The sequence below is a fragment of the Pristis pectinata genome, chromosome 22 (assembly GCF_009764475.1).
Source record: "Pristis pectinata isolate sPriPec2 chromosome 22, sPriPec2.1.pri, whole genome shotgun sequence".
Classification (NCBI taxonomy): domain Eukaryota; kingdom Metazoa; phylum Chordata; class Chondrichthyes; order Rhinopristiformes; family Pristidae; genus Pristis; species Pristis pectinata.
The window spans coordinates 18,899,703-18,924,250 of record NC_067426.1 but is presented as its reverse complement, the minus strand read 5'-3'; the positions used below and the strand labels follow the sequence as shown (position 1 = coordinate 18,924,250).

At 38.2% G+C, this 24,548-nt stretch overlaps 1 protein-coding gene across 8 annotated transcripts in view; it reads left to right on the top strand.

Moving 5' to 3' along the window:
- The first annotated feature begins 6,286 nt into the window (after positions 1 to 6,286).
- The window catches only part of srrm1 (serine/arginine repetitive matrix 1), a 44,083-nt gene continuing 25,821 nt past the window's right edge, over positions 6,287 to 24,548 (top strand). For 4 of the 8 annotated variants that reach the window (XM_052036146.1, XM_052036141.1, XM_052036145.1 and 1 more), the window contains exons 1-4: positions 6,321 to 6,375; positions 13,890 to 13,914; positions 19,352 to 19,441; positions 22,065 to 22,187. In XM_052036146.1, the coding sequence (XP_051892106.1) occupies positions 6,359 to 6,375; positions 13,890 to 13,914; positions 19,352 to 19,441; positions 22,065 to 22,187 (255 nt within the window). In that variant the 5' untranslated portion in view covers positions 6,321 to 6,358. Of the gene's footprint in view, positions 6,376 to 13,889; positions 13,915 to 19,351; positions 19,442 to 22,064; positions 22,188 to 22,826; positions 22,954 to 24,548 lie in introns of those variants that run through there. The other 4 variants (XM_052036143.1, XM_052036142.1, XM_052036147.1 and 1 more) reach the window with 4 other exon arrangements.

Here is a 24,548-nt window from a genome sequence, read left to right as displayed (position 1 = left end):
AGCAAAGTCATGGGGAGGGGAAGATGTGACTGGTGGTGAGATTTTGTTGCATGTGGCAGAAATGACAAAGGATGATGTGCTGGATGTGGAGGCTGGATGAAAGGTGAGGACCAAAAGAATTAACCCTGCCTCACTGTGCAATACCAGATCCAGTTCTTCAACATACTGATTTATAAAACTGTCCAAATCATCTCTGAGAATTTATCCTCCACACTAACAAAACATATTTGTTTAGCCCAGTCAATATGGAGATCAAATTTCCTCAACATTATGTTACCTTTATTATACATACCCATAATTTCCACTCTCTGGCCTCTCCCTTTCCTGAATTGTGCTGTTCCCATGTACTGGGGAGATGTAATGAATACAACAGTGGAAAAGAAATGATTGGTAACCCAGCTATAGATACTTTGCAAATGAATTACTACATTAATTCTTCCAAAATAATATTGGATATTAGTTATGAGCTTTGGTGTAAATGCAGAAACTGGCTATTTCCTAACATAGTACTCTCCCTAGCTGAGAGGTTAAGCTTAAAGGCTTGCTGGCAAGTCTTTGAGATCACTAATATACCAGCCGCTACAGCTGATGCATTGCATTAAGTGATCTTCTAGTTAGACTAGCAATGCATATCAATTTTTATATGCCTCAATGCATTTTTATTAGAGTCATAGACTCATATTGTGGCATTTTATTAGAGCATTGACCTTTGTTTTAAATTAGTGGGGTTGAAATATTCAAGCATTACTTGAGGCTTTCTGAATACTAATTTGCAATATGTTCTCTTTTCCTTTTGAAAACATACCCACACACCTGACAAAATGAATATGGAGCTTAGTGCATCTGAGCTGAAGCTACATTGCAGTCCATCAGAGTAACCAACCTAGCCTGCAATGCAGCTCCTGTCAAGATAAATGCAACTGACATGGGGATTCTGTGCAACTGAATCTGTTGACTGAAGGCTTCAGCACGTGTTGTTTAAGTGTTCCTGGATTTCTTGACAATTTTCATTGATGCTTTTACTGACCTTTCAAATCCATTGCTATTTAAGTCTTAATTCCAAACATAACCGCACTCTCTTTCTTCCTGGCTTCACAACAACTGTTTTTTTAAAAAGTATTTTAATTCAAAATTTACTGTTAAAATTCCAGACACAGAGACCTGATGACTGTAATTGACCAGATGTGGTCTTAAACACATGTAAAGTCCCTCATTTACATTTGTAAGTGGCTAAAACTAGTTTCAGATAGCTGCTAGGGAGGTTGAGAAATATCCCGACCCAGCATTGAGTTGGACATTGAGTTCTTTGGACATTAGACTGTCTGAAGTTGGTCCTCATTGTATTCTTTTTAATGAACTGTTGGAATATTGGAATATTGAGTATTGTTCAGCCCATACTCAAAACAATCCACTTCTTCTCCTATAATCTATAGGCTGTTAAACCACAAGCTTTGAACTATCTAACTGAGTTACCTATAATTACCTCAGCCCTAAACTCTGGAGTTCACTCCTCTTGCTTCTCCATCTCTTTACCTTCTTTTAATATGGACCCTATTACTTACCTTTTTAACAGCTTCTGGCCTCATATATGGCTCAATGTCAAACTGTACCTGATATCACTCCCGTGAAGGTCTTTGTAATGTTTTTCTGGATTAAATGTATTACATCAATTAAGGTTATTGTAGAGATTAATTGATGTTTCCTGGTTTATTTGGTCAAGGCTAATAACTTCAGAAATTCTTATTCATTTTATGTTGTGATTATTAGTCATGTTGTGACTGTCTATGGGAATAGACTGGGAATAAACTATTAAGCATCAGATTTGTGTAACTGATATTCTTGCCACTTCAGTCGACATGACTCCTAGATATCATTCATTGCTCAGTGTGAAGCACTCTTGCCTGAGTCAAAGAACCTAGTTTTAAATCCCACTCTAGGGATCCAAGCATGAATATCCAGCCTGGTACTGCATTGACAGAGGTCCTATCTTTTGAACGAGATGTGAAATGGATGCCTCATCTGCTGTTTGGGGTGAATGTAAAAGATCTCTGCAACATTTAAAAGCAGAATAGGAAAGTTATACCAGGTGTCCAGCTTAACATTTAAACTTCAATGAACATTAACTAAGAGCAGACTTTTAACACATTGAGGTTAGTGGGAACTGTGTGAAAATTGGCTGCAATGTTTCCTACAACACTCACTACACTTCAAATATATTTTATTAGTTCTAAAACATTTAAGATGTTCTGAACTGAAAAGGACATGGAAGTCATAGCATACATGGAAGTTTACTTTGTCTTTATCATCTGAGATGATAGAGGAAATTATCAAACCAAAATTTCCTTCTTCAGATTCTAAAATACGGGGTGGGCCAAAAAACCCTAATAAACAATGGTTCACCATGCATATGGTCATCCAGTATGCAAGTAAAAGCTATATCAATATATGACTTTACACATATTATTACTGGAAATGCGTTTTACATTCCTGCATGGGATGCAGCCTTCAGTGGCAATGCTGCCATTATATTCTCATTCCTAAATTATGCTTGAGAAGGTGGTGAACCATCTTTTAACCTACTGCAGTCCTTGTGGGGATGGCGCTCCCGTGGTGCGAAGGTAAGGAGTTACAGGATTTGAATTTGGTGATAATGAAGGAATGGAGCAACACACACAAAATGCTGGAGGAACTCAGTAGATCAGGCAGCATGCATTTCCAAGTCAGGATGGTCTGTGACCTGGGTGGGAACTTGCAGGTGGGTAGTGTTCCCATGTATCAGCTGCCCTCGTACTTCTAGGTTGAAAAGTCATGAATATCCCAGGTGGTGCTGTGACAGATAATGACACATAAGTTGCAAACGTCAAGTTTACAGGTAAATGGGAAGTCACACACACAACATTCTCACTACATTCTCTGCATTCCAATGGTATTTGGTATTGGTATTGGTTTATTATTGTCACTTGTACCGAGGTACAGTGAAAAGCTTGTCTTACAAACCGATCGTACAGGTCAATTCATTACACAGTGCAGTTACATTGAGTTAGTGCAGAGTGCATTGAAGTAGTACAGGTAAAAACAATAACAGTACGGAGTAAAGTGTCACAGCTACAGAGAAAGTGCAGTGCAATCAGGTGCAAGGTCACAACAAGATAGATTGTGAGGTCATAGACCATCTCATTGTATAAGGGAACCGTTCAGTAGTCTTATCACTGGGGTAGAAGCTGTCCTTAAGTCTGGAGGTACGTGCCCTCAGGCTCCTGTATCTTCTACCCGATGGAAAAGGAGAGAAGAGAGGATGTCTCGAATGGGTGGGGTCTTTGATTATGCTGGCTGCTACACCAAGACAACGAGAGGTAAACACAGAGTCCAAGGAGGGGAGGCTGGTGTCCATGATGTGCTGGGCTGTGTCCACAACTCTCTGCAGCTTCTTGCAGTCCTGGGCGGAGCAGTTGCCGTACCAAGCCGTGATACATCCAGGTAGGATGCTTTCTATGGTGCATTGGTAAAAGTTGGTGAGAGTCAAAGGAGACAAACAAAATTTCTTTAGCCTCCTGAGGAAGTAGAGGTGCTGGTGAGCTTTCTTGGCTGTGGCATCTATGTGATTTGACCAGGACAGGCTGTTGGTGATGTTCACTCCCAGGAACTTGAAGCTGTCAACCCTCTCAACCTCAGCACCATTGATGTAGACAGGTGCATGTAAACTGCCCCCTTTCCTAAAGTCATTGACCAGCTCCTTTGTTTTGTTGACATTGAGGGAAAGGTTGTTGTCATGACACCATTCCACTAAGCTCTCTATCTCCTTCCTGTACTCTGACTCATCGCTGTTTGAGATATGGCCTACAACGGTGGTATTATCTTCAAACTTGTAGATGGAGTTAGAGCAGAATCTGGCCACACAGTCATGAGTGTATAGGGAGCAGAGTAGAGGGCTGAGGACGCAGCCTTGTGGGGCACCAGTGTTGAGGATAATCGTGTCGGAGGTATTGCTGCCTATCCTCACTGATTGCTGTCTGTTTGTTAGAAAGTCAAGGATCCAGTTACAGAGGGAGGTGTTGAGTCCTAGGTCTCGGAGTTTGGTGACAAGCTTGCTTGGAATTATTGTATTGAAGGCAGAGCTGTAGTCAATAAACAATAGTCTAATGTATGTGTCTTTACTGTCCAGATGCTCCAGAGCTGAGTGTAGGGCCAGGGAGATGCATCCACTGTAGACCTGTTTTGCTGATAGGTGAATTGCAATGGGTCCAGGTTGTCTGGGAGGCTGGAGTTGATGCATGCCATGACCAACCTCTCAAAGCACTTCATGATGGTGGATGTCAGAGCCACTGGTCGGTAGTCATTGAGGCATGTTACCTTGCTTTTCTTTGGTACCGGAATGATAGTGGTCTTCTTAAAACAGGAGGGAACCTGAGATTGAAGCAGGGAGAGGTTGGATATGTCCGCAAATACTTCTGCCAGCTGATCAGCACAAGATCTCAGTGTGAGGCCCAGGACACCATCTGAGCCAGGTGCTTTCCTCGTGTTCACTCTCTGGAAGACTGATCTTACGTCCTCCACTGTGATCACAGGTTCAGCTGTATTGGTGGCTGTCAGGGTGGATGGTGACAATCCACTTCCCTTTTGTTCAAAACATGCATAGAATGTGTTAAGTTCATCAGGAAGGGATGCGCTGTCGTTAGCTATGCAGCCCGACTTCGTCTTGTAGCCTGTTATAGCATGTAAGCCCTGCCATAACTGGCGGCTGGTCCGGCACTCTATGAGTTGGTATTGCCTCTTGGCATCCCTGATAGCTTTCTGAAGGTCATACCTCGATTTCTTGTACAGATCCGGATCACCAGATTTGTGTGCAGCAGTCTTCTCCTTCAGTAAGGAGTGGATCTCCCGGTTCATCCATGGTTTCCTGTTTGGGAACACACGTATTGTCTTCTTTGGTACACAGTCCTCCACACACTTGCTGATAAAGTCTGTGATGGTGGTGGCATACTCATCAATGCTGGCAGCTGAGTCTTTGAACCAGTCCACTGTCTCAAAGCATTCACATAGGAGCTCATCTGCTTCCTCAGACCAGCACTGCATGACTCTCCAGACAAACAGAGAGTGTTCAACAAACAGCCACAACTGAAATCACACAATAATCTCATCAGTTTCTGAGAGTTTCAGTGATGTGAAGAAAAATTTCTTCACTTAGAGGCTGGTGAACCTGTGGAATTCTCCACCACAGGAGGCTGTCGAGGCCAGGCTGCTGAATATGCTTAAGATAGATTTCAAGCCACAAAAGGCATCAGAGTGACTGGGGAGAAAGAAGGATTATGATGTCGAGATGGGAGATCAGCAATGATTTTTTTGAATGGTAGGCAGGCCCTGAGGGCTGAATGGCTTACTACTGTTCTTAGGATAGAAGTGAAACATTGCCAGAGTTCACCTCTAACCTAGCCCACAAACCTGTGAATCACCAAACCAGAACAGTCCATCAACTGCTGTAAGGTTACTGAAGATTAAAACTTCAACAGGTATAAGTAAACAGAGAAAAAGAGAGAAGTAAACAATTGCCCCACTACAACTGGGTCGCTAAGGAGATATCTTAAACCAGGTGCTGTGGTAAAAATGCAATCACAAGAGATTGTTAAAAGTTAGAGAGGTGAGAGGGCGGATGAACACACTGCAGGTTTGTAAGTCATCTTATAGCATGTCTTGCTAAGAACCACAGAGTTTGAAAACTGCTTCATTAAAAGGAAGAACAGCCACTGATGATACAATATATCACCACTCTTCTTGTTCAATCATCCAGCATAGAAAGCCCTCCAGCTCATCACGCCTGTACTGGTTCTTGAAAAAAAGCTATCAGTTGTCAGATGATCTCATTATCCTGTTCTTTCCCCACTTCCTCTAAATTACCCCATTTTCAAAAAAAGTTATCTTTTGTAAGTCAGCAGAACCAAATCAATCGAGAAAAATCAGGGCACTGAAAGATTGATTCCAAAAATATTAAAATAAAACTGCTACCAGCAGTAGATTTTTTTCATAAAATTAGCACATATAATAGAACAATTTGCAACACATCTTTGTTTCTTGAAAGCAAAATGGATCATATTAGATTAAAATGTGTGAAGTTCACGCCAAATGAGCCACACTTGCGAAATGAGCGGATGGTGCAAGGAACTGAGCGCCCCAGTCCCCTGGTTACTTTTGTCGCAAGGTTTCTTCCTTCGGCTTCGGCGTCTCCCCTTCGGCTTCTTCCGTCACGCGGAAACGGGCGCTTCGGTTGCTTCCGTAAATCGGAAGTACCGTTGTGACTCAGTCGGGTAAACCGGAAGTGAGCGACTGCCTGCTCCGGCAGCCCCTCCATAGACGGACAAGATGGATGCGGGGTTTTTCCGTGTAAGTAAAGTAGTTGCCGAGCAAAGTGTCCCAACCGAGCACCACTCTATGGGCCATCTGTTACAGTAGCAGCCGAAACACTTGGCCGTGTGGCTGCTCGAGTGTGTTAACCGCGTGAAATGGGGCTTTATTTTAACGCGGATTCGGCCTTAGCAACCGTGCGGCACTGAAAATGGCGGCGGGCGGGCGGCAGCGGCTGGGCACCGTGTGAGCTGGGAAATCTGGGGCTTGGTTCACCCCTCTCCATCACGCCCTTGTTTTAGTGCAGTGTATTTTGACTTAGCTTGGATCTGAGGATGTGGTACACGCCGAATGTGAAATCTAGACAAATACGGTGCGATCTTACATTGCCAAGGAGTTAGCTCCAGTGCGGCAGGAGGTGGCGGCCAAGGCCGCGACGGGAGCCAGCCCGCCGGCAGGGCAAGTGCCTCAACGGCGTGGCCTCCAATTTACAGGCGATTTATTTTCGACATTTGGAAACTTCTGTTTTGTTTTCTGAAGTGTTTTTAAACAATTTCTTCCGTGGTACGTTAACGGCACAGTTGCAAACAGACTGGTGCAGTTAAAAGACCGGAAAATCGGCCAAGTTACCTTGTGGTCCGCACAACTCGCGAAAATTATACGTTTATTGTACTTGAGTTTCAAATTGGGAATAACCTTTGAACGTTTTACATTTTTGATATTTTAATATAGAATAAACAGATAATAGGGAGTGAGTTACAACGTTGTAATTCATACTGGAATTTTGTTTCTAAATCTCTTCATTCGGGATAATTCAAAAGCAAAACATTCTGAGCATTAACGGTGTTTTATATTGACTTTGTCTTTTGTTCTGAATTGAGTATTTTATGATTGGAAAACCCAAACTTCACATGAGTAAATTATAAATTGTTAATACTCAAAAATTACACTTCATTAAAATCTGAAATAAAAACTTTTTAGAATGTGAAACTGTTTTGGTTTGGAGCCTGAATTTTACACACAGCTAAATTTCCTCTTGTCTCTACTCATTAACATTAAAGGATTTGCTGCCTTGAAACTGCAGTCTGTTACTAATAAGGTCTATGTTGGTAATCAACAATGCTGCTACACCAGATTCATAAGTAATATATTTGGAGTTCTGCTATCATTTAATATTTTGTGCATTTTAGCAGGGCTATAGTTACACAATGTAGAAAAGGATGACTAAAGCCTGCCGTGGGTAAATAGGAAAAACAAGCAATTGTAGTGAGGTTGACCCAAAGGCTTGGCCAGTCTAACTTTGGAGAGGGTTGTAATGTTGGAAAAGTTTAGAGTAGGAAAGGGTTAGATTTAAGCAGTGAGAATTTCAAATAATGTTGTGGGGTAATTGAGAGCCCTTGTGAGTTTGAAGGGACTGCATGAATATCTGGATGGCATTTTAAGTGGGTAAAGGCATGAGAATTGGGTTTCAGGTGAGCTGAAGTTTAGAGGATGGAATATGGGAAGAACCACCAGGTAAACATTGGCAATATTGAATCTAAAGGTGAAAAGTGCAAGGTTGAATGTGGACAGCTAACAAAGAGTTCCAAAATGTAATCAGATAGGCTAATAAAATGTTAGTCTTTATGTCAAAGGGGTTGCTTGCAGTTCAGAATGTGAGGAAATGATTCAGTTTTGCCTATATTCTTTCTGGAGTATTGTATTTGGTTTGGAGAACTGCATCACTGGAAGAATATTTGCTTTACAAGGGATAAAGAACAGATCACCAGAATGATAGCAAGTCTTAAAGGCTTCAGTTGGGTACAATTTAGTGTATAATTTTATTTCCACAAACTTGTTCTGGCTCACTTTGTGTGTCAAGTCACGGTTGAAGGCCCACTCCAGAGAGTACACAAATCTCAAATGAAAATTCTTAGTTCCAGTAGATTGCTGCCTTTTGGCTGAGCTGTTAAACTAAGGCTCTTTCTGCTCTCTAAAGTGGTGTAAACAATAGGACAGTAGTTGGAGTTCTATGTGCTGCTCAATATTTACCTAACAACCAACATCTTAGGAGTGTATTTTATAATTATTATGTTCACATGCAAGTTGCAGCGCTCTTCCACTAGAAATCTTAAATGTTTAGCATCACAGGAAGAGGTCATCAGGTCTTTGGTGGCTGGCAGGAGGTAAACAATCCCATTCTCCCTCTCTTTATTTGCTGACATATCTGCAACATGTCTTCTCTCTCACACTCCTTCCTATCAACTCTCCTTTTTTGCCATTAATTTATACTAAGGGGCAATTTACATTAGACAGTTAACCTACTAGTATGTCTTTGGGATGTAGGTGGAAACCCACAGAGTTATGGAGAGAACATGCAAACTCTGCACAGATAGCAGGATCAGACCTGGATTCCTGGAGCTGTGACATTGTAGCTCTAATGGCTGCATCATGTGCCTTTGTTTATTTTGGGATTTCCTCAGGTCATGATATGCGCTATGTGATTGTAAGTTCTTTTTGATTAGCTCACCCCAACTTGTACTCAATGTGTTTAAAATAACTCATAGAATTCTTAAACATTTCCTCTTATTAGAGACTCTTAAACTTAGGGCATTACAGGAACAAAATGAAATACTTCCATGTGTGGGAAGGTGGAAATCTGGAACTTCCACTCCAAAAGTCTGTTGTCACTGAATGAATTGTTATTTTCAAACCTGAGTTCAATAAATATATTAGATTAGAGCTTGAAGGTTTAAATGGATCTCAGGAACAAATAACCCATGATTTAATTGAATGATTAATTTTTGATAATTGGCTGAATTTATTTTTGGGATCTGGGTGTTGTTTGTAAGGCAAGCACTTACTGCCCAATCCTAATTGCTATTGAGAAAATGGTGGTGAGCCACTGCCTTGAATCTTTGCAGTTTTTCTGATGGAGGTGCTCCCACAATGGTGTTAGGGAGGCTGTTCCAGAATTTAGACCCAACAATGATGAAGGGGCAGCAACATATTTCCAAATCAGCATGATCAGTGAGTTGGAGGGCAACCTGCAAGTGGCAGTGTTCCTATGAGTTCGCTGCCCTTGCCCTTGATGATAGAGGTCATGGAAGTGGTTCATGTCAGTAAATAAATTGCATTTTATAAATGATACATATTGCAGCCACTGTCTGCTTTTGCTGCAGGGAATTACTGTTTTGGTTGTGGATGGGATACCAGTCAAGGGTTGTTTGCCACACATAGTGTTGATCTATTTGATTTGCCAAGATAAGTGCATCTCCATACAAGTGGAGAGTTTTCTGTCACATTCCTGATCAGCCACTTGCTGCAGGATACTCAGTCTCTGACCTGCTGTTTTAGTTGTGTTATTTGCGTGGTAATGGGGAAATAGTTAATGAATGTACAGTTTATGGCAGGGATTGAAAACTGTGGTATTCATTTCGCTTTTTTAACTGAAGGAAATTGGAATTCAGCACTGGCCCCTACCATGCCGAGTTGTCCAGGAAAGATGGTGGAAGAATAGATGGGTGTCAAGACATTATTAGAACATAGAGCAGTACAACACTGGACAGATTATTTGCTCCATGATGTTAAACTTTTGAACTTTATTAAACTTTATTTATACAGCACGGTAACAGGCCCTTCCAGCCCAATGAGCTCGTGCTTCCCAATTACACCCATGTTAACCTACTAACCCGTACGTCTTTGGAATGTGGGAGGAAACTGGAGCACCTGGAAGAAAGCCACGCAGTCATGGGGAGAGCATACAAACTCCTTATGGACAATGGTGGGAATTGAACCCCGATCGCTGGCGCTGTAATGGCGTTATGCTAACCGCTATGCTGCTATGCCACCGATGTTGTGCTGAACTTGATGCCAATTTATACTCAGTATTATTCTCCTGTGTATCATCCATATTCCTCCATTCCCTTCACTTTCATGTGTCAATCTAAAAGCCCCTGAAACTCTAACAAACTGCCTGATTCTACTGCTACCCCTGGTAACCCATTTCAAGCACCTATCACTCTCTGCGTTTTATATATTTAAAAAACTGCCACTCACATCGCCTCTAAACTGCCCCCCCCCCCCCCCACCCCCAGCAACTATTAAAGCATGTCCTCTAGTGTTTGACATTTCTACCCTGGGGAAAAGATTCTGACTGTCCATCCTGTCTATGCCTATCATAATTTTAAAAAGCTCTATCAGGTCTCCCCTCAGCCTCCAGTGCTCTAGGGAGAACAACCCAAGTTTGTCCAACCTTTTCTTATAGCTCATACCTTCTAATCCAGGCAGCATACTGGTAAATCTCTTCTGCACACTGTCCACAGTCCCCACATCCTTCCTATAATGTGGTGACCAGAACTGCACAAATACTCCAAGTGCGGTCTGACTAAAATTTGACATAGCTGCAACATGACTTCCTTACTCTTATACTCAACGCACCCCTACCAATGAAATATATCTATATATTTTGAAATATGAAATTTATCTATTATCAGATGTAGAAGTTACTCATCCCTGCAGTTTACAGTGGAGCACAACATGTGGCCTGCAGGATGGTGAGCAGTGAGCACCCTGTGCCCGCTGTTCCCCTAATTGTACTTAGCTAACACCCTGAATCTGACTCTTGGTCAGCAAAGTTATGTGGAGCATGGGGCCTTCCTGGTGAAAATGCAGCTTGCTTCTCAGAAATGCTTCAACAGCTGGTTAAGCCAGGTGTCTGCCCTATCATGGCTTATGGGCTCTCAAAGGATTTTGAAAGTCTCTGACATTTGTAAACATTAATCATGCTCATAAAAAATGTAAAAAAAAGACTTGAAATTAATGCTAGCCAGTGAGTTAATTTATTTAAATTAACTCAATTAAAACATAGGTACCAGAAACTTGCCACTGTCCCTTGATGTAATTGTTCTCTGTTGAATTGAAAGAGTTACTGACCCTTTGCCTGTTTTAATCTGCGTGGCTTTAGTGCTATGATCTCTCAGCGCTGGAAACTGCTGTAAGTTTGCAGTCTGCTTATGGTCTCCATGAAGAATTCAACCTTGGAGGGGGTCAGAGTGCCAGCACTGAGAATCTCTTTGGATGTTTGGGATTTATATGATTGTGTAAGTGGCTCTTGAGTGATTTGGATTGTCAGTCTGCCCTTTCCACAAAAAAAGTTATGCAACACTAATGTAGAGGAAAAGCTGAAGGCCAAGGATGGGTCTTTGTCTCTAGAGGTAACAAAATGGGTATTTGAAAAGCAATCATTGACAGTAATTGGTAATGAATGGCTAGATAAGAAAAATAGGTGGTAGGTCCCCCTGTCATTTTCATCTCTGAAGGTGATACTTCGGCCCTATAATGGTTTATTCTCTTGAGGCTGATCAGTCATGATGCTTTATTTAAAGCAATTATCTTTAATATCAACAACAAGGTATTTTAAATTCGCTTCTTTCAGTACATTGGATTTTACTCTCTATCTTGGTATTGCTAGTTATTTTAATAGTATTGTATTGCTTTGAAAATGACATGCAGCACGCTAGATCTCAGGTTTTGTTCTAAGTTGCCCTGTGCTGATTTGCTCCTGTTCACTAGATTCTTCTAATCAAAGTCTTTTGCCTTAATCTCATTCTGAAGTTATCAACAATGGGTGTATGTCTTTACGTAAGTCCAAATTTACTCCAAAAAAAAATTAGCAGCTACATTAGAAAGAAGTGAATGTGAGGATCAATGTAGGGCCTTTATAAACTTTCAACTGATGATATTCAAAAGAAACATCAGAAAATAACCAACATGCTGAAGACTTAGTAAGCATCATTAATTGCAGTAGTTTCCAGAGAATAGATGTCAAGGAAACTAACATTGAATCAGAGGTGATAGTAATAAAGCAGGAAATTTGGTGTGAATATTCCAATACCCTAACTATAATCTTTCAAACTTCTCTTGATTTGAGAACCATTTAAGATTGGAAAATAGTACCTGCCACACAACTATTTAAGAAAGATGAGAGGGATAAACCATGTAATTATACACCATTCAGCCTAACATCTATTGTCGCAAAATTGCTAGAGCATATAATTAAGATAGGCACTTGTTAAATTAAAGCTGATCAGAGAGCCCCCTTGCATTCATGAACGTTAGATTATGCCTGATGTATGTGATGGAATTTTTTGAAGTCACTAAACTACTGGAGTAGAAAATGCCTAAGGGTGGATTTAAATTGACTTGCATAAGATGTTTGATAAGTCCCACCATAAGCTACCTAATGTATTGAATGCATGGAATTGAATGCACTCTGTTGATCTGATTGGTAAATTGGCTAAGTGGCAGGAGTTACAGAGTATTGCACAGGTTCTCTAGTTTGGCAAGATTTACTCAGCTTATTTGTATCATAAATATTCCTGTTTATACACAATTCTGATGATGGAATAGAAAACTACATATCCAAGATTGCCAGGCACACGCATACCTTGGCATTGTAAAAAGTTTAGATGGAAGCAGTAAATTATAAAACTGTGACAAATGTAGCAACTGCAGCTCTCTTAAGAGAATTCATAGATTTAGGAGTCCATGTACATAAATCATTAAAATAATTGAAAAGGCTAATGAAATGCTGGACTTTATTTGTAGAAGAACAGAATACATGGGGATACCTGTAGTGCTTCATCTTTGTTGAGCCAAGTCAAATTTAGTCAAAGAATTGATTGAATTTTTCACAGTATAAGGGGAGAGTGAGTATTGAAAGAAGTGATTTCTGCTGGGTGAAGGTATGGGTTCTCAATTATTTTGAATGTTAAATCCAGAATGTAGAGTGAAGTTGGGAAATACTTTATGCAGAGTTTGGAACTTCTTGATGCAAGATCATTATTAAGTAAATTGATTGATTTTTGATAAACACATGTTATGGCATATGGGGCAAAGGCATATATTGGTACATAGATTCAGATCAGTAACAATCTCATTGAACAGGCTGGAGGGACTTGATAATCTAGACCTTTTCTAAATGGTATAGTATTAACAGAACATTACAGCCATTGAGTATTTTGCCAATACCCATTGCCTCCAGATGTACTTCTTTCACTGGAGACCTGAGGTTTACAATCTGGACAATTCTTCCTTTTCCTTTTTTTCAGTCTCGATTTAACATCACAACATATGAATCCTGATCCATTTATGATGGTGTTCATTATTCCAGCTGAAAGTAACAGTGACCTGGGATGGCACTACAGAAATCCTAAGTGTTTGTGGTTGATTTTGTACCACTCAGCACCTTTTAACTTTTGAACCTTTGACTTATTCTCTGACTGTAGTATGTCCCATTGTCTTGAATTCCAGGAATGAACCGTGAGAACTTCCGAATGTCAAAGGAACTTTGAGATTGAAATACAGCATTTAACTCACTCCTTTATACATAAAACATACTATGTATATAATTGTATTATTTTAATTTAAGATTTTCATAAATCACCAATTTTAAATCAAAAAGATTTTTTAAAGTATAATTTCAGTGCTCTGAATCTTAATTCAAAGGATAGTTTTAGGTTTGTTCTGGCTTCTAATTAATCTGAATCCCTTTCTCTTCTCCCACCGATCAGATTACAAGACGTCAATAACCATAAGGTATCCTCTCTAATGTAGTGTATGCTGAATAGATATTTTCTTATAAGTGCCCTGCTGTCAGAGGAACTGTTTAGGTAGTGCAGTATATGTGAAAAGATAATGAAAATAGTAAGATATTACATGGAATGTGTCGATTTTTTTTCTTTTGGTAGTAAATTTATTTCCAATAAAATCCAATATATAGATTACATATTTGGTGAAAACATCTTGAAAACATGATTGATTGAATAAGATTATATCAAGTTCAAAGTCGTGTTTGATGATTCTAAATAGTGCAGTACTGTATCACGCAAATTTGCTGTACTATCAATTTGTTATTTTAATTTTAATATTAAGTCTAGAGCTTGCTTTTAAGCAAACTTTTAATTCCTCGTAAAAAAGATTTTTGTTTCTAGTTTTTGATTTAATTCTAGTCCTATAACATTACTGCAGCTTGTGAACCCAAACATATTAGTCCATAGATTGCATTGCTCTGTTTTACTGTGAATGTTTTTTTATTCATGACTGCTTATTAGTTTACTCAGTTGCTATGACTTCATTTTCTGTGAAGGTTACATATGTATTTGCATAAACTTTCAACTCCTTACACCATGTTTATTATTTTACTTGGAATCGTGTATATTTTTGACTATGCACAAAAATTAAGTCCTAGCCTATAATTTTTATCAGCAAACTTATTTTCTATCTGAAGTATATATTAATCTTGGATGGCATCTGTGTGTGGGATGGAAGCGCCGACATTTTGCCTGATTTATGATTATTGCTCATAATGAAGGCACTGTGCATGACTGGTCATACATTATGGTGAATATGGTTACAAATTTCAAATTGATTGAGAAGGCAGAAAGGTGATAAGTCACTAGGGTACTAATAATAGAAATTAAATTTTATAAAGTGAATAACCATTTTGGAGTAAATTAATGTGAATGGAGCATAGTTTTGACATTTGGCATGTGTACCTTAGTCCATTATACTAAGGGCCATTAACAGTTAAGGTCTCTATCTATTCTCAGGATCAACAGCAATATTGATATTTGCTGGTCCAGTTTACTATTTCTTGCTAAATTATAGGTAATTTTTTTTAACATCAATAGCACAGGCAGGAGTAATTGGAATTGAGACTGCTCATACATTTTGCCCACTGAGCTAATTCAATTCAGTCAACATTTTCTCAATCCTAGGTTGAAGGGCTGGTTACAGTAAAGATTATAGGTGCTAACAGTGATGGGCTGTATTGTTGATGTTTTTAGAAGTGTTTCCAGCAAGGCTTTTCTAGTATAGTTACAACACTGAGATCTCCCGGAAATTGTGGCAAATTGTCCAGGTATTTTCCGTGCACAAAAAGATAGACAAGTCTAACCTGACCACTCAGTATGCCACCAGTTTATTCCCACTCATTAAGAAATGATGGAAGCGATAATCATCTGTGCTATCAAGTGGTAGTTATAAAATGCTTACTAAACTCCCAACCTCACTGAAACCTAAGTCTAAATCTAGACAAAAATGCTGATTTCCACAGGTGAGATGAAAACAACTGCCTTGACACATAGACAGCATTGTTTAAAAACACTGGTCTTCCATTATAAATTCAGAAATGAGGTATTTACTAATAGCACAATATTCAGTTACATTCATAACTCACATAATGGGTAACAATCACACCACACATGTGAACAGGGTATGACCATCTTTAACAATAGTTTGTTAGCCACCTTCACTTGACAATCATCCATCAATGAAATTGTATTTGCCTTTGAACAGAAACTTAACTGGAGTGGGCATATAAATACTGGTCTTTGGAGCAGTTCGGAGGCTGGGACTCTGACTCAGATCCCAAAACCAATTTGCTATCTACAATGCACATTCAAGGACGATGAAATCTCCTTGCATGACAAGTGCAGCTCCAGCAATATTCATAGATCTTGACAATACGCAAGGCAAAGAAACCTCCTATATTGGCATCCACCCAGAACTAGCTGCAGTGTTTTTCATCTACAGGACATACTTTAGTGATTAGGGAAATCTTGACAGTGTATCCCAGACTTGCAATCTTTATCATCCAGAAGGGCAAAGGTAACAGGTGCATGATGTTCATACCATCTTTGGTTGGATATATATCCATCTTGTTTGCCTCTGGATCAAAATCTTAAATGTTGTACCTCGCAATGTTGGATTTCCTTCTACATAAGGACTGCAACAGTTCAAGAGGAGCAAAATTAAGAAACAACTTTAAAAGCTGGCCCACTCAGTGATGTCCCTGTACTGAATAAAAACTGCTTGTTTACATTTGCCATCTAGGATTACAGACAAATTGATCATTTATTGGATAAGCTGTTGAAGGATTCCTGTTAGGCTTTATTTTAGTTCATAATATTTGGGGTTTTTGTACCTTAAATTTCATTAGAATGATGCAAGAGTAAATGCCAGGAGCTGAATTTATCGAGGCATGTAGAACTGGAGGTCCCTTTTTTCTGTTTGTAATCAGTGCCTAAGGTTACACTATGTATTTGGTAAATTTGATGCTTTTCAGTTCATGGAGTGAAGGACAGACAGTAATCATGTTCTTCCAGGTTTAAATCTGTTCATGTATTGGGTGGATGTCATATAAAAGAATACAACTGCTTTGACCAGTGGCAATTCAATTGCAACAGTTGAACAACTTCACCTTTGACTGTGGTATGATCTGATTTCTCCAGGATCTGCTGCAAATGGTTTATAGTTAGGTAGAATCACAGAAAGGAAGATATTCAACTGAACAATGAATCATTTAGTTATGCTGCACTCTAGCCTCGGCCTATCCCTCCTAATCTATTGGCATAACACTGAATTTCCTTGTCCTTCATATGCTTTTCTGCTTTACCCTTAGTCCTACACAGTTCGTTGTAGCTCTCTATTATAAGTGAATTCAACAGTCCTGTATCCTTTATAGGAAAGAATTATTTTCTGAATTACTTATTTGACTTCTTGATCCTTTTAGTTTTGCTATTCCCCACTCTTGATTTAACAGCAACAGTTTGTTTCTATGTAGAGTCTTTGAATTTGGCAGAACTTGTCAAGCTGTTCATCCAGGGAATATTAAACAGTACATGACACCAAACCAAATAAGGAAGTAATGGACTTTAAGATCAGACAGAGAGGGGGTTTTAAGAAACTTTTTAAAGGAAGAACGAGGTGAAGAAATTTTAAGTTGAGAATTCCAGAATTTACGGCAGCTAGAAGCACAGTCACTGTTGGAGCAGTTAAAATTGGGGATGATTGAGAGGCCCAAATTGGAAGAGTCGTATGATGGAGGTTTATAGGTCTGAAAGAGATTACAGGAGTGGAGAGAAATAGTATAGTTGGAGATTTTGAAAACCAAGATGAAAGATTGGGTGAATGTAACAGGTGAATCAGGGTGTGGGCAGAAGAGTTTTGGATGACCTGAAGTTTACGGAGATTAGAATGAAGGACCCTGCTCAGCTGTATGTAAGGAAAGTCAAGGGCAGGTATAAGAGACATTGATGGGGACATTGACAGAAATGGAATTTGATTTTGTTACAGAGGAGGACAAATATAGTCTTAGTGCAGGTATGTGGTCAGAATCTTTTGCTCCATAAATTATCTATTCGGCCTGTCTGGTTGACAGTTTTCTAGCCTTTTAACAAGCAGTTGTTGCATGTTTATAAATTTTAAACTGACAATTTAATGTCAAGTCAATGCACATCTATTTATTATATACATTTTCATTTCTTCTAACCTGTTCTGTTGTTATTTGCTGTTTCTTGACGATCTGATTTGGTCTCTAGAGCAAGAAATTTGCCATAGCATATTACTGTTAAAGTAATACTTTAAATTTGGATTCTTCTACTGGTGTTATGTAATTAAACATTTAACCACATTAAAACTGGACATTTTGTTAAATGTTGCTTCTAATTTACTTTGTATTGTCATATAAGAAGGGTTTATTATTAGATTGTTAATGTGATAGTTCAGGTTACTAAAACATTTTTGAGGAACGTAAATCACATACTGAGTTTACTATATGGCATTGGTGGAAGAATTTATATCAATAGTTTGGAATTTAGTGTATGACTAGGTATTCCAGCCATTAATTGTAAATTTAAAGAATGAGCACATTGACAGTGATTATATCACAGTCATTTTTCTTCAATTGAGAATGCCATGGCATATCAAGCTTTCACTGGCTGTCGCCATTTGTGTAATACTATTTCAGTTTTATAATAGAGAGGTAACATTTAGGCAGCCACATTGATGATTTATTTAATTAGTGAGAGCCTGTTTCTTATTTTATGATTCAGTAGCAGATTAGATGTACATTTTGGACAGGATCTTCCTGGAATGGGGCAACTTGTGCATGCTGCAACTGAAAACTAATAAATATATGTTAAGAGAATCTGAGGCTCAAGAGAATGTCTGGACCAATAGTGTATCTGCTTAACCAATCAGATTTGATGATTGAGAAAAGGAGGGTAGAGAAGGAGGTGAACTGGAATTGTTGCACCTGTTGAAATTGAAGCAGTTTATTTCTTTTAATAGATTAAATATGATGTTACTGAACAGTTAGTGTTGCATTGAGAGGGTATTTATGCTTTTACTCTGGAGCTTTGATTGGGGCTTTCCACAGGTAATTAGGCAAATGGCAAGTTTTTGAACATCATGGAAAGGACAAGATGTACTCTGTGTGAAGCAAGCATTGGAGTGGTAAAATTACGTAACAAATTTTTGAGATTCACTAAGTTTTTCTTATTTTCATTTGTTGGCAAATTTACGCATTGTTAGCATTATGTACTCTCAATCCAAATCTTAGAGGAACTTCACGTATTAGAAGTTGATTTGTTGTTGGATTCTTGCCCTGGGTTATGTTTGTTGATCTAAATCACCTTCTAAAGATGAGTGTGTGTAAAAAAAAATATGTCGGCCAACACTTCATTGCAGTGCTGAGGAAGTGCTGCGCTATTGAAGATGTTATCTTTTGGATTAAACATGAAACTAAAGTTTTGTCTGAGTTCTTAGCTGGATGTTGATGATCCTGTGGTGCTGTTTTGAAAAACAAGGGAGATATCACCAGTATACTGGCCAATGCTTTTCCCTCACTTAACATTTATTAGAGTTACTTGATCATTATCTAAATGCTGGTTGTGGTGTCTTGTGTGCAAATTAGCTGTTGTGATTACTATATTTTAACAGTGACAGCACTTGTATTTAATTGGCTGTGACATGGTTTGAGTTTTCCTAAAAGTGACATGAAAGTTGCTGTGTGACCTCTGTTATTCCAGAGATGTCATTTTTCTACAAGATCGATCTTACGATTTCTAGGCAAATCTGTAATTGGTGGAACAACAAAAAGGGGAATTGAGTTGTAATTCAGCTTCAAAAACAAATTAAAGCTTAATTGTCATGGCACAAGGCACTTTACTTAATATTTTCTATTTTATAGGGAACCAGTGCAGAACAAGACAACCGTTTCAGCAACAAGCAGAAGAAACTTCTAAAACAGTTGAAATTTGCAGAATGTCTTGAGAAAAAGGTATTGTGTTCCAAGTTTATTCAGTAACAGTTTTTATTAATGGAGTATCTTTAACACGGTAAAACATTCCAAAACACTTCACTGGATCAACATCACATTAATTGTCTCTTTATGTGGCACTATTAGGACAGATGACAAAGTTTGGATGAAGGTAAGTTTTGAGGAGATGAGTGTGATATGCGATAATGACCTCGGTGAGATGATTAATATCAGGAATGCACAAGGTGCCAGAATTGAAACAGTACCAAGAACCCAAAGACTGAGTTTGGCAAAGCAGAAGGATCAGAAAACAAGGACAAGAATTTTAAAACTGAGAATCAATGAAGGTCACCAAGCACTGGTGTAAAGAATAAATGGATGACACAAGTTAAAATACAGGCAGCAGCGTTTTGGGTGAGCTCAAGTTTCTGTGGAGTGGGAGAGAGTTAACATTGGGATAATTATGTCTGAAGATGATGTAGGCATGGATAAAAGCTGTACTTGAGGCAGTGGCAGAATTGGGTGATATTGATGAAGCAGGTGCTGAAGTAGTTGCCCTGTGGCTAAGGAATAACAGTGATACTGGGCTTTGAAGGTGATGATCATGTTATTTCTCATATTTACCTGGAGGTGATATGTGTTCATATGGAACTGGATATTGGATGAACAACATGATAAACCATTGATAGAGGAGATGGTGATAAGGTAGTTAGAATTTTCAATTTACATGTGGAACATAGTGCATAGAATTATTTAAATTTATCAATATGTAATGCTGCATTTCTGTTTGAAATGATGTGTGATAAATGATGTAGCAAAGATAAGCAGGTGGTGAAGACCATAAATTCTTGTATGAAACAGAAAAAGATTTAGTGTTAGTGTTCTGCTTGGGTCTCCCGGCAGCATACACAAAGTGACAGGAAATACAGAAAGAAATTAGACTTGCGTAATAGTTGAATGGCTTTAATGTTGGAGGTGATGGGATTAAGGTTAACCTCCCTAAAAGAGTGGAATAAGTAGAATAATGTCAGAATGGCAGCAAATTTCTTGTGTTCAGGGTAGTTTGCTTCTGCCTCAGTAAAAAGATTTAATATAGAACAATGAACTTGACCTAGTTAACAATGGAATGATGCATGAATGCTTATCTGACAATGAATATTATATGATGGTTTCCTTGTTTGAGAGGGAGATTGTGACTTCAGTAGGATGAAACAGAATACCCATGGTAAATTGTGAAAATCTGTAATGAATAAAACAGCAGGGAGATGTTTGGAAAAGAATGATGACCCAAAGGAATAATAGTTCTACTTGCCAGATTAAAAAAAAAATTTGCCAAAGAAGACTGAAGAGGTAATGGACAACATAAAAGTAATAGAAAATGTGCACAGGATTGCAAAGAAAAAGCAGAGAACTAGTGGGAGATGCACAAGCTGCAGTAAAGGGTGCCAAAGAAAAAGAAACAATTTTTAATGAACACAATTTTTTTTCAATTGTACAATGAGGAGAATCGTTAGAAATTGTGTGCACTTGGAAACTGTAATACTGAAAATAAGGAAACGGGCATATTAAATGATTACAGGACTCCACTCATAGTAAAGGCAGAAGATAGCATGTTGGATACAAAGGTACATCCTATTGAATCAAGGGTGGTATTCTTCAAAATTAAGTTAAGCTTTTCAGAAAGAGCCAGCAAGGCTTTGCATCGTCAGTCATTTTTCAAGAACCTGATTTTAATTTTTTGAAAAGGTGACTGAAATATTGGTGAGGGAATGTATATGGATTTTATTTGAAGGGAACTGATAGGGTTAATAGAAACCATTTCACTGATTCAGGAATCTAAGATTACTGGGCACAGTTTAAATATTGGAATCATCTTTAGGGAGTGAAGCTGGGAAACTTCTGTTGCAAAGAATAGTAGAAGTTTGGAACAAACTTTTGTGGATGGGATTTGGTGCTGAACCAGTTAAAATTTAACCATGGATATCAAGGGATATGTGACAAGAGACTATATAGGGTTTAATTATAGATGAATCATGCTTTTTTTCTTTGAATGCCGGCACAAATATGAGGGACTAGACGCTCTACTCTTGTTCCCATGTTGCACAAGTGAATGTCCTTGAACTTCCCTTGCTTTGAAATCTACTTTCCACAGTTTTGCCCAGTTGTTTAATCTTTGAATGTTCATCTACAATTTTCAACTACTGTTAAAACCATTTACTATACCACTTAACTTTGTGAGATGTTTGCTGTACCACTTCGTGACATTATCAAACTTGGGCAAAGGAAGAGAAAGCAATTTATCCAAGTGGAATGAAAATCAGAGATCATAATACCAATTTCAGGGTGATCACATTCTGCTAATTATCTTTACTATCTGCTACCTCCTAGCAAGTTCCTTATTTCTAGAAGCAGATTGTCTCTGCAATTCCATATCCTCTCTTTTAAGTCATTTATATTCCATCTATGTGCATGCCTTCTGAAAGCCCATAAACAAGTCGTGTACTTATCCTTCACAACCCACGCTGGCTTTATCACTTTATGCAAGTGATAAACAGTTCTGTTGCCAATAATAGATTCTCATCACTTACCGGCATTAGATGAACAATTCAGTTGTAATGTTAATCTTTTAAAAAAATTATTTCAGGTGGATATGAATAAAGTGAACCTGGAGGTGATCAAGCCATGGATTACACAGAGAGTGACCGAAATGCTTGGGTTCGAAGATGATGTTGTTATTGAGTTCATCTTCAACCATCTTGAAGAGAAGGTAATAATTGGAAACACGAAAGAGTATTTAAAAAGTTATTGTGATGTGGTTTTTCACCTGGACTTTTGGTGAAAGAAAATTTTGTAAAGTGTCAGGTCTGCTTGTTTTCTACACAGTTAATGTTGACAGTAAAAACATGGTTTAAAAAGCTGCAAGGATAGCTTTAAATATGGTAGGATTCTTTGTGGGCCATTCAGCACTTTTAGCTATTTTCACAAGGGTACATTGAGATTTTTTTCTATACTCTGTATTTTAACTATACTTGGAAATCAATTTGGATTCTAAAATGGAATTTGATTGTCAGGTTAACTGGTCTGTATTTTCCAGATATTAGAAGATATATTCAGCTAGTTTAGATTGATACTATTATCTGACTTTTTCTCTGATTTGAAGCTAAAAATTGAATGTTGATGAATTGTATTTTTGAATGCTGAATGAATTTGTATATGCAAAGTTTAGTGCTCACTCTTCTGAGTGCTTAATATACTTTTGTGAAACAGTTGAAGATATTGAATGACCCATCAGTTAGCCCTCAGGTAACAAAAAGAAAATCCATCTTGTATGTGTTCTTACTTGTTTGATTGTATAATAAGCGCCTTTGACAGCATTTTTCTAATGATCGTGTGATTTATGATTTAAAAGGCCTGAACCAAAATGGATGTTATTCCGTCTGAAGTATAGCACCATCACCTTGTTAGGTCACAGCAAAGTGAATTCCAATGTCGCTCTGACCCTCCTCCCTTGATGATGCAGTGTGTGTTTGGAGGTGAGTTGTGTAAAGTGACCAGACGAAAATCCTCATGCCATTCAATGAAGAGCACTCGGACAAAACTTTACACTGCTCAGAAGTAACAAGTGGAAAGCAAAACAGTAGCCAGATTAGATGAGGAAAAATGTGCCATTGCAGATAAAATTTGTTTTTGTAATCTGAATATTGGATATGGCTTAATAGTGAAGCTTTAGGCTTATTAATGACCAATGTCCAAAAAAATTTGTTGTTTTCTTGAAACTTTCAACTAAAAATCAAGATGTTGGAATATTTTTGAAGGGCTAATTGTTTTATTAAAAGAAACTACTCAAAACTTCAACTCGCCACTGCAACCAAGGGATAATGAGACTGTCTTTCATTTTGGGGAAAATGCTTAGAAATTATCTAGAAGGAAAGCCATGTTTGATGCCGAACTACAAGTGGTATATATGGAATTTGTGTAGCCCTGAGATTCTATTTTCACGTGACTGAAATGTATCCTCAGCATTTAAATGTGTCTGATCTAGTTTGTCCAAGTAGAAGTGTTCAGGCTTTTTCATTTGATAAATGTACAACAAAAGAGCCTCTATATTGCTAGGTAGAATGTTACATGGAAGCAAGATGTTCATCTTGGGGGAAACTAAAGTAAAATTGTCCTTTTCGCTGTGCTTGAAGTGTACATCTTAATAACTGAACAACGAGTGGCAATAATGGTGTATGTGGAAAGTTTGCAGCCCACACCATTCTGCCTGCGCCCTGCCCTATTTTCCTGTCCCCACATACTCACCCATAATTGCAGTAGGATGAAAGCAGTTTGCAAGCAAGGAAATAAGAAATAGTTTAGATGTTGGTTTTAGTCTGTAACATTGGTAGTAGCAGTGTGTATAATATTACTTGCAACTCTATCTGAGGCCTTCCCAAACTTTCAGAAGGTTCATATTTCATTGCAACCAAATAAACATGGATCTTATCTCTAATTTAAATATTCTTTGACAGTATTCTACAGAATGTTGTATACCAGCATGCTGTATACCAGTGCTAAGATTTGAACAAAGAACAAATAACCAATATTAATGCTGGAATATTTCTAAAATATATAAAATCTTTAATCTGGGATAGACCCAAATTAGCAGATCTGGCTGCCTTTGTATCCCAGTACCTGCTAAGTAGTTCGATGGATTTAGTTATCTTTTTTGCTATAACCACGGTCAAATAAACTAACAGCGCTATCTAGAGTAGATTAAAAATCATAATTTGAATCTCATTATAGAGTACCATTGGTAGCTATGTACTAGACAATGGTTTAGGTATGCACTAGCCAAGATTTTGGATTACAATCAGTGGAATGCTAGTGTGTATATTTTATATAGTTCATTAAATTAGTACATTGTAACCAGTTTAGGAATTTGCATGTTATTAGATATTTAATATAAAACTCAGATCTGGAGAGGTAGGGACAGCTCTTTCACAGAGCATGAAGGCAAGTTTATTTAAGCAGATTAAGCCAAAGTTGAATATAAACTGTTCATTTTTCTTTTATGTGGCTGTTTACTCATTATTGCTTGTTCGTCTCTTACAATTTAGATAAATGATATAACATTATACTCAAGGTG